At 42.0% G+C, this 10725-nt stretch overlaps 1 protein-coding gene across 1 annotated transcript; it reads right to left on the bottom strand.

Moving 5' to 3' along the window:
• Window positions 1-4589: 4589 nt before the first annotated feature.
• TRNT1 (tRNA nucleotidyl transferase 1) lies at window positions 4590-9470 on the bottom strand. The gene is made up of 8 exons (XM_069865582.1): window positions 9457-9470; window positions 9227-9374; window positions 7753-7946; window positions 7021-7159; window positions 6649-6775; window positions 6236-6429; window positions 5806-6056; window positions 4590-5185 (listed from the first exon to the last, which is right to left on the bottom strand). Exons 2-8 carry the CDS (start codon window positions 9372-9374, stop codon window positions 4937-4939), a joined length of 1302 nt encoding a protein of 433 aa, XP_069721683.1. The 5' UTR covers window positions 9457-9470; the 3' UTR covers window positions 4590-4936.
• Between the last annotated feature and the right edge of the window lie 1255 nt (window positions 9471-10725).

Below are 10725 nucleotides of genomic sequence, written 5' to 3'. Positions count from 1 at the left end.
TGAAGCAGCAGGTGCTGGGTTGAGGTTGGCAGGGAGGGGAACCAAGAGGCACTGATGGAAAAAGGTCAGGCTGCATAAACATGGGCTGAAACCTAGACTTCCCCCAAGCCTGTTACTTTACACACCATCCTAAGTTCTGTACCAAGGACAGTCTAATCAGGAAAGAAGGGATGTTTAGGTTTACGGGTTTTATCTACAGAGCCGACGGCTCCTGCAGGACTGTCCTGTAATGGTTCAACCAGCAGCACCAGAAATGTATCCTAATAATCTGGTTTATTCATCAGTTAAAGTTCTCTGGACTGGGTTATCAAAGAAATGCAAAGACACTGCTTTAGCTTAACTCACGGTGCCAAAATGTATTTTTTGTGAGAAGGCTTAAATTTTGTTTATGTAATGGGCTTAATGCTGCTTTGGGGCTCAAAACACAACAGACAACCTTTTCATTTTTTCCTATGCGACGGTTTTCAAAATGTCTTTGCTACATCATAGCTGAGACTGTGAGACACCTCACCTATTTGATCTCTCAGAGGGTGGTCACAGTATGTTCAGAAGCAGTGCTTAATACTGCTGTCCCAGAGGTGTTACGGGAAGGGATGATAGCAACACCTGTCTGTCTCGTGGTTATTATGCAGACCAGCATGGGAGTGCACCTGTCTGCTGCCAAGAATTTCTTAGTTTACTTGCTAAGCAATTTAATTCTTGAGTAAAATCCTCGTTTTTCTGAACATTTTTCAAAGCAGATACGTGTGAGGTGGCACAGCCAGTGCGTTGGCCTTTCCTTGTGCCACATGAAGCCTCACGGGGATTTCCCAGCTACCTGCCTCACTTGCAGATGCTGTTTTCCATGCAGACTGCACTGTTGATGCAGGATTTTTTATTTTTTTTCGTTGTGCAGAATTTTTAGCTCTCAGAAGCTCTGCAGCATTGTATGGGTTTTCTTGTTCCTCTGTATTTTAAGACCTGGCTTCTCTTCTGAGAGCTTGTGCTAACAAATGTTTGGATAACACGAATTAAGTTTTGCGGGTTTGTTTTGTTGGATTTTCTGGTTTGGTTTTTTTTTTAATCCCTAAACATTATATAAAATCGTAAGAACTTTATGACCAGAGTACAGTATATTATGGGCATCGCCATGTCACTGCTCACAAAGCCATAGGGAAGTGCTGTGGGAAAGACACAGAGGACAGCTTCCCTGCCTGCTCTTGCCTTCCGTATAGCTTTGTCTAGTACTACACTGCCTAAATGAGGCTATAGGAGGGGTAGTTTAGGTGATATGCAGGTAGTGGAGCATGCTGAATTGAATTTCAGACTCTTAAAGTGCTATTGTGTTACCACATTATAAAGAAATTATCTAAAATGTCAAAGCTTTAAAACCTTGTCCTCTTGCCCAGCCCGATAATGAAGGACACTGTTAAGTCTCTTCTCTACTACCATTCTGCCAAGGTAATGCAATATTTACTGTCCCAGTGGAACTGGAAGCAGCTTTTTAAGGGAGGAGAAAGGATTATTATACCACAGCCAGTCACACTCTGTGGTATTCTGTAGGATTTGTCAAAGCTTGTAAGAAAGGTCACCCACCTGAACAAAAGCCCTGGATGCCTGAAGACTGTCCCAATTGTATTGAATCCACCGAGAAATTATAAAGGCTCTGAATTACAAGTATGTTACATGAGTTCCTTAACCTGCGGGCTCTCCTGTGGAAGGCAAATATGTTCGGGAAGTTAAAGAACAGTTCCTGTGCATGTTATTGCTGTTTCTGGTTGTGAACCTGCTCTGCTGTGTCAGAGTGTGTGTGGTGCAGGGGCTGATAGAAATTATATGTGTGTGTATACATATATTTTATTATACATATATACATATATACATGATGTATCTATCTGTCTGCTTATCTATGGCTCCTAATATTTTTTGGAATATATATAGAGAATGTTTAGGAGCTATCAGTGGGTAGATACATCATATATATATGTGTGTGTGCATACACTGGAGAGTATGTAATATATAAAATATATTTATTATCTATCTAAATTAGTATTTATTTTAATATCTATATAAAGTTTAGGAACCATACATAGATCATATTTGTATGTGTGTATATATATTTTTTATTATACTGCATAAATATTATATATAGAAAATACAAAGTTTAGGAGCCATAGCTGGATAGTGTGTTATGTCCCTGTATTTAAAAACAAAATCACATTCCCAGCAAGGGCCAGTGAGGCAGCACAGTGGGAGCGTGTTGGAGGCAGGAGGGATGCTCTGGCACTGCCCTGCACAGTGCAGCCTGTGTCCTCCTGAAGGGCTGTTGCACTCACATGCCTCCCTCCACACAGTGTGTAAGTCTTCGGGCACTTGCAGTTATTTTTCTCTTCTCTTTGCTTCAGCCCTGAGGTTTATGGGCTCTGCAGGGAGAATTAGCCATGCCCTCTCCCCTTAAAATGCATCCAAGCCAATCTGGCCTTTTAATCATTTTTACAGATCATTACATCTTGAGAGAATGGTAAAAACCTCCATTAATCCTCAGAAGCCATCTGCGAGGGAAGGCAGTTTGTATTATTTACCATTTTGCCCTTCACAGGCAGTTCCCTCCTCGGGTGGCGACGAGCACTGGCAGGCACAAGGGGACTGTGCTGCGACCCCTCCTCTCGCAATGCAAAGGGCTCTGGGCTCCCCAGGTGCCTTGCTCTGCAGAGGGATGCCGCATCTGTCCTGGCACTTTGGGCTCCAATTCAAAGGAATTCATCCCCAGGAAAGAAAGCTTATTTCATTATTCTTGCAAACTTTTGGGATATGCCCCCCAAGGACAAACAGACTTGCTTAAAATAGGATATTGTTTTGATTTTATGCAGTTTCATTTTTAATAGGATTTAATGTCTTTGAAATATAATAAACCAGAGATGCTGGATAGACCAACTGGAAACCTCAAGTGGAACAGTTTTCAAACAATCTATTGATTATTAACTATGCTAACTACCTTGAATTCAAAGCAGGACTGTTTAATTAAGATACTTTCAGAATAATCTGTTTCTGCTGATTTTTTTTTTAACAGGCACTGGAGATTGTAAAGGTTTCAAGCCTGGGTCCATAAAAATCCTACCTCCAAGCGGAGTCTGACCCTGACTGCAATTTTGGATAACACATAATTGCTAATATTTTTCCATCTCCACAGAAGCCGCCTTAAAACATGCAGTTTTGTGTTCTTTACAAGAGTCTACTACAGTGCTAAATTTTATTACTTGTCTCCCTCCCAAGATTTCAGTAGTTCAATAAATTGCATAAGGAGGCTTCAATTTAATTACATAATTAAATAAAAACCCATCATGTCTTATGAGTTTTACCTTATTAAGAGAAAACCAACACTTCTTCTCATTCCTGCTGTCTTCCTGAAGTTCCTAAGTACCTTCAGAATAATTTGTTTAAAGTAACTGACTTCCTAGGAGAAAAAAAACCAAACCATCTGGAAAGTTAACTATATGAAAGCATAAAATGCTGATTTTTTTGTGGCACTGCTCTGCTATTCCTGCCATCTAGTGTTGCAGGATGATATCAAAGGAAAGTGAAATACAAAGGCTTTTCTTAGTTACCAGTTTTGTAGGAAAAATTAAATCTGCAATAGCATTTACATACATAGGGATGCTCTCAGTTTGAGCTGTTTTTTTTGTACTTTATAAAACCCGACTTCCACTTGGTAGCTATGAATTCTTCATTGAGCCCATGAGTTATTAGGTACTACATGTGAACAACTCTCTCCTTGTTTAGCTTTCCTTCCCCTAACTCAGCTTTAACTAGTAGTCCACCTCCTTTCCTTCTCCTATTTTCTAAATTGTTATCAATACATTTCTCTATTAAATTATTTAGAATTTCCTTTTGAACTGAATTCAGACTACATTTTTAATGTGGTTCTCTTCAGATATAGAAAAGTAGGATCACTAACATAGAAGCAACATGGGGAAGATAATGATATGATAATAATAGGAATGTTACGACTTCTTCCCAAAATAATTCTACTGAGTTAAACAGAATGCCTTTGCATCTCACAGCTGTGAGTTACAGGAAAATATGGGGGCAGGAAATAGTGAAGGCACTTTCTCAAGAATTTGTACTACAGGTCACAGCTCAGGCTCACTCACATGACTGCCTGAATTCTACCTGCATCTCACTGGGCATGAAAAAGGAAAGAAAGCAGAAGTCAACTCCTGGACACAGTGGGTGGAAAGGGAGAGAAGCTGGATCTCCCTTCCTATCCCCTATTAACATTAATAGCATGTTTCACACATGAAGTTGAAAACATACTATGAAAGCCTTTGCCAGTTTTATATGGATTTAGTTAACTGGGGATAAACAAGGGACAGAAAAACTACTGAAGAGAGTAGTTCATGATATTGACTCAATTAAATCATCCTTTTAAACTAAAACTGATTCTGGAAATATGGAAAATAAAAACTTTATAAAAAGCAGGCTTGTTCTACATAGTAAGACTGGGAACTGCTGGAGTATTTCAATATGGTATCTAGCTTTAACTACAAAAGGGTTAGAGCTCATTATTTGAGAAACCTTGTCACTCTCCTAGGCACAAAAAATACCCATGATTTTATATAGAAGAGAGAAACACCTTTTTATGTGGCTTTTTTTCAGATGTAGAAAAGCCAGTGAGAAAACCCCTCAATGCCCCAGGATAATAATAAAGCAGTAAATAGCTATCATTAAAACATAACAAAAAGAGGTAGAGAACGTAGAATTTAGCAAATAATGTTTTACATTACTAAAAAATGAAACCTCTCCTTGTAGGAATTCCAAATTAATAACAGACCGTGCTGTCAGAATATCTTAAATATGACAAATGTTATACGAGCTGCAACAACACTGATGAAGTATTTACTGGTATCTTTGTTACAATTAATACAGGGCACAAATGGTTCTCCACTGTTATTCAGTTTTACAACTTCTTCAGGCAGCTTAACAGTTCTTCTTTATCCATGTGGTATCCACTTTTCTTCCACTCATCCCTTAATTGCTGTAATGCTGCTCCAATTTCTTTACCAGATGACACACCCATTTTTCGTAAGTCATGGCCGCTAACTGGAAAAGAAGGAACAGTCCACTCCTGCATTTCTCTTAAAAGTTTTTCTTCTCCTTGGTATTTTAGAAGCTCATAGATTTTGGAATTCGTATTGGCTTCCCTAGACTAAAAGTAAAAAAGAAATTATTTACTACAAAATAGTAAAAAACACTCAAACTGTGCTCAATATTGCCCTATTTGCATGACATCATATTAGTCAACATCTGAACAATGAGTTGAAATCATGAAAGCAAGGATCTCTCCTGTCTCACAAGTTTTAAAACTCGGTCCTAACTTAGAGGCTAGAGGAGATCCTTGGGGACTTCCTGAATTCCAAGTCACAGCTGCAAACATTATCTTCAACCTTCAACTAACTCTTAAGTCTCCTATGCAGACAAAAAAAAAGAAACAAACAAACCCTACCTTAGTTAACCGGAACTGTTATCAATAATATACAAAGATATTCCTTCAGTTACTGAGATGATATTACACTGGGAGCAATCCCAATCTGGCTAATACTTTTTCTAAGTACATCCCATCTTTCTGATGAAAATATCCTGATCTTTAAAACCTTGGCAAAAATTTGCCTAGGACCAACAAACAAACCTACCAATGAAATGGCTCTTACTTGACTCTATAAGACCCTTTTTTTTTCCAACAGGCATTGTCATTTCTGCTACTCTGTAATACTGGAAACTTGAAGTTCACTGTGAAGAATAAAATGAAGCAATATGAAATACACTTACATCCATTATGAAGTCCTGATACGGTCTAAGTGGTTCTGGACCCAGAGCTTTGATTAACTCTTGCCGGTGCTTCACTAAAAAAAGGCCAAGATTTTTTTCTTCTTTTGATATTTTCAGTCTTAGGTCAAGGTTTGTGACATCATCCTTCACCTTGAACAGTGATGTCAGAACAGTCATTGGCTTTGGACACAGATTTTGAATATTTCTAGTGACTCTGTCAAACTCCTCTAAATTTCCATCAAGTGGTAGCCCTAAAGGGATACAGACAAAAAAGGTGCAAGAAAATATTAGTAAGAAATGTTGACATTAATGCAGAAGAAAATAAAAAAAATCTCTTTTGGGTAAAACCAAGATTTATCCTGCTTTGCCATGCTGCAGTTCCATTAATATATGATATAGGGGTAGGAAATCAATCTTCATTTCACTTTACCTATGTATTGTGCAATACCCAGCTCATACATAAGCTGAACCAAGTGATTTACATGGTTTCCAAGAAGAATTTTTTTCAGTTCCACCCAAATCCTTTCTCCTGATATTCCAGCCAAACCTTTGGCATTTTCTTTAATTGCTTGTAGTGTACTAGGTTCATGATCATCAGGTTTTTCTGCAATTCTTCCATAAAACCTGTCCAAATAAAACTTTTGTATGTTAGACCAAGAACAACTAACAACTATTCCATTTATTACTGCTATTCAGAGAATAGTGTTAAATACTCAAATCTGTAATACAGGAGGAAACTTAACATGACTATTACAACTCCTCTTACATCACTCTTTTTGCACATTTCTGAAACTTCTACAATCTTACTTATTTTCTTTAACTAGGACAGACAAAACCTAGTACCTGAAATATCTTAGGATTCGTAAATAATCCTCTTGTATTCTCTCACTTGCCTTTCCTACAAATCTAATTTTCTTGTTTTTCAAGTCTTCATATCCATTAAAAAAATCATACAGCATCCCATCCAAACCTAGAAAAAGAAGAAAAATAGAATATGAATTTACAAACATGGTTGGCATATTAAACACTCTCATTTGAAAATACAGAAGATAAGTTGTCTGATTTGACCTGGTTTGTCAGATCATCTCATGTATTTGTACAGACCTTTCAGCTGACAGCAGTGCAAACAAACATAATTGAAACAGACTCAGAAATTTACTGTCTTAATTTGAAAAGCAGTGTTTCATCTAAATATTTGCTTTTGAAATAATTTACCTAAAAACATGGAATTGACAGTCAGATCCCTCCTCTCAGCATCCTTTTCCCAGTCAGTGGTGAATTCAACCTCTGCATGTCGTCCATCAGTGACAACATCTATTCTAAGAGTAGTAATTTCAAAATTCTGTTCATGGAGCTGAAAATCCCACAGACATTGTTATGTCAACACAATCATGAATAGAAATGTAAAACCATATAGTATTTCAGCCTCATGTTTGTGTGTAGTTAGTGTTCCAGCTGGTTACATGCAAACCAACGTGTACCACGTCTGCATACAGAACAGACAATTAAGACATATGAACACCTGAAAATAATCCTTGCACTATTCATTTTCCACATAGCCTGCAGAAATCTTCCTGCAGAAGACTGAATAAGAGGCAGAGGAATGAGCAAGGTAGAGGAAGCAAGACTTGGGAAATCAGGAGCAGGAAACATTGGGCCAACTTCCCCATATTACCTGAACGTATGAGTGGCCTATGTTATCTTTCCTAGCAATGACACAGCAGCATGAACAGGTTATACAGAGGCAACATGCAAAATATGGTAATTAAATGAGTTTTACAAAGAAAAAAATAATAAAAACACCACTCTATACTTTAAAACAGGGTTTCATTTAAACTCTTACTGCAATACTTCAACAAAGAAGAAGCACGTTACCAGGTTTCTATCGGATAAGTTGCACATCCACAGATACAGTTAGAAAAGATCCAAGTCAAAATATAAACCAACCCTGGCAGTAATGGTTCCATGTTTTTCTCCTTTGTTATTGATCAGACGAACACCAGCAGATGTGAACATTTCCTTCATTTCTGCTGGTGTAGCTGTAGTGGCAAAATCTATATCTTGTGGTGTCATTCCACTTAGCAAATCCCTTACAGCACCTCCAGCTATTCTCAGCTCATAGTTGTTCTTCTCAAATAATTCTGTGAAAGAAAGGAAAACCTCTTTTAAATAAAGATCACAGCACACTGCCAGTTATAACCTACCTTCTAGTGGTGGTGCTGGGATAAGCTGGTTACAGAATATACTTCCCACTTACATGCATATATATATTTTTTCCCAGAAGTCTTATGCATATTCTATTACTTTCCGAGGTCTAATTTTAATGTCATTATTAAACTTTGCAACAGTCAAAACTCTAGCTAATTTGGAGCTGGCTCCAGCTCTGCCTGACCTTGAATGTAAGATAGGGAAAGGCTGCAAACAGAGACAATTACAGAAGAAGACACATCTGTTCAGCACAGATCACACTGAACATGGTGTTATCTTCTTCTAAGAATGAACAGTGTCTGGAAGAATACAGTTTTAAAGGAAACATGCTATCAGACGGACATTCTGTCTAACTCTCAAAGAACACAATTACTTAGATGAAACATTACTTTAGCTTAAACCAAAAATATTCTGCTTTTTGTAACAGTTAGTACTCCTTGCATAACCATGACAGGTGGTGAACACCGAGCTCCTTGGAGTCAATCTAAAGCTGCAGTGTCTGGAGCAGAGGGGAGCACACACCTCCGGGACACCACAGCCACCTCCAGCACCCAGGATGAAGAAGCCCCTCTCTGCTCAGTTCTGGCATCCTCAGCGTAAGACAGATATGCAACTGTTGGAATAAGTCCAGAGGAGGGCTACAAAGATGATCCCAGGGCTGCAGCACCTCCCATATGAGAGCAGGCTGAGAGAGTTGAGGTTGTTCAACCTGGAGAACAGAAGGTGCCAAGGAGACTCTACAGCAACCTTCCAGTACCTGAAGGGGGCCTGCAGGAAAGCTGGGGAGGGACTGATTACAAAGGCTTGCAGTGACAGGACTAGGGGCAATGGGTATAATTGGAGAGGGGCAGACTTAGACTGGACAAAATTTCTTCACTATGAGACTGGTGGGGTACTGGCACAGGTTGCTCAGGGAAGCTGTGGCTGCTCCATCCCTCGAGGTGTTCAGGGCCAGGCTGGATGGGCCTTGGGCAGCCTGATATAGTGGGAGGTGTCCCTGGCCATGGCAGGAGGGCTGGAACTGGATGATCTTTAAGGTTCTTTCCAATCCAAGCTATTCTATGCTTCTTTGTGATTCTATGTTCCCCTGCAAGGGGCTGGCGCTGGCCAAGCCGGCAGGTGCGGAGCCTCCACGCCCGCGGCTCCTCCTCAGGGGCTGCAGGGCCGCTGCTGGTCCCCTCGGAGCCCAGGCCACCCTCCCGGCCCCTCTCACCTGCCACGCTGCGCAGCCCCGGCGTGAAGAGCGCCTGGAACTGGGGGTTCTGGAGCCTCATGGCGCGCGGCGCGCGGTGCCGCAGCCGGAGCGCGGGGAGCAGCCGCAGCGCGGCCCTGCGGGGCAGAACCAACACCTCAGCCCACATCTGGGGAGAAACAACGACAGGGCGCGTCAGCCGCCCCAGCGACAGGGCCTCCCGCTGCCCCGCGGGCAGCGATAACACCTACCCGCCGCCTCCCGGCCCGCGCCGCCGCCGCCGCCGCCGCCGCTCGCACCCACGCGCCGGCGCCGCGTGATGACGTCAGGTGCAGCGCCTCTACTGCGAGGGACCAGGGCGCGGAGGGGCGGAGTCTCACCGAAGGGGGCGTGACCTCCCGCTGGGGGCGTGGCCTCAATGAGACGGGGGTGTCTGTGGAGGCGTGGCTTCCCGGGTGGGGGCGTGGCCTTACGGAGGGGGCGTGGCCTTCAGAGGGGAGGGCGGAGATCATAGACTCGTAGAGTCACCAGGTTGGACAAGACCCACTGGATCATCGAGTCCAACCGTTCCCATCAAACACCAAACCATGCCCCTCAGCATCGCATCCACCCGTGCCTTAAACACCTCCAGGGAAGGTGAATCAACCCCCTCCCTGGGCAGCCTGTTCCAGTGCCCAATGACCCTTTCCGTGAAAGATTTTTTCCTAATGTCCAGCCTAAACCTCCCCTGGTGCAGCTTGAGGCCATTCCCTCTTGTCCTGTCCCCTGTCACTTGGGAGAAGAGGCCAGCACCCTCCTCTCTACAACCTCCTTTCAGGTAGTTGTAGAGAGCAGTTGTCTGCTGGGGAGCCGCAGGCACAACCCTTGGAGCTCCTCCAGCTGGTGTCTTCCACTGAGGGAAAGCAGAAAAGCATTTCTCCTAGCGAGAAATACAGCACAAAAGAGGGGAATTATAAAAGAAACGGCACAAAACATAAAAGGCTTGCCATGGCTTGGTTTCAGTTTAGAGGGAAATAGGATTAGAAAGGGGAAAAAATGTATTTGGATAATGACAGTACTGTGACAAAAGAAAAGCACTGCTTACCCCAACACATCACTGAGGAAGTCGCTTTAATAGTTCACTGAAATAGCTCAAGAACTGTGTTGAGCTGGTGGCTGTTGGGCTGTGTCTGCCAGCTCGTCCTGGCTGAACTATGAAGAACCACTCAGTGTAGTTTAAATCTTTCATTTATGTTATATTAAGTTTACGTTAGTCAGCCTGGAATTGATTTAAGTTTTCTTTACTGTGTGGAGGTGTGTGGTCAAGAGCCTTGGGGATTTAGTACAGTTGGGGGAGCCAGTCCTTCCCTCTTCACACGTGTAATTAAACTGCTGTGGAGTGACTGATACTGCTCTGCATTTGGCCAACTGCACATCCCGGGACTAGGGAGGAGTGCATCTCTCATCCCTTCTCCCTGTATTGCTCCTGCCAGCAGACGTCTCAGAAGGGTTGGAAGGAGTGGAGCCCAAAGGAGGAGCTC

This window comes from Phaenicophaeus curvirostris, chromosome 11, assembly GCF_032191515.1.
Source record: "Phaenicophaeus curvirostris isolate KB17595 chromosome 11, BPBGC_Pcur_1.0, whole genome shotgun sequence".
Classification (NCBI taxonomy): Eukaryota; Metazoa; Chordata; class Aves; order Cuculiformes; family Cuculidae; genus Phaenicophaeus; species Phaenicophaeus curvirostris.
This window is presented reverse-complemented; position numbering and strand designations above follow the sequence as displayed.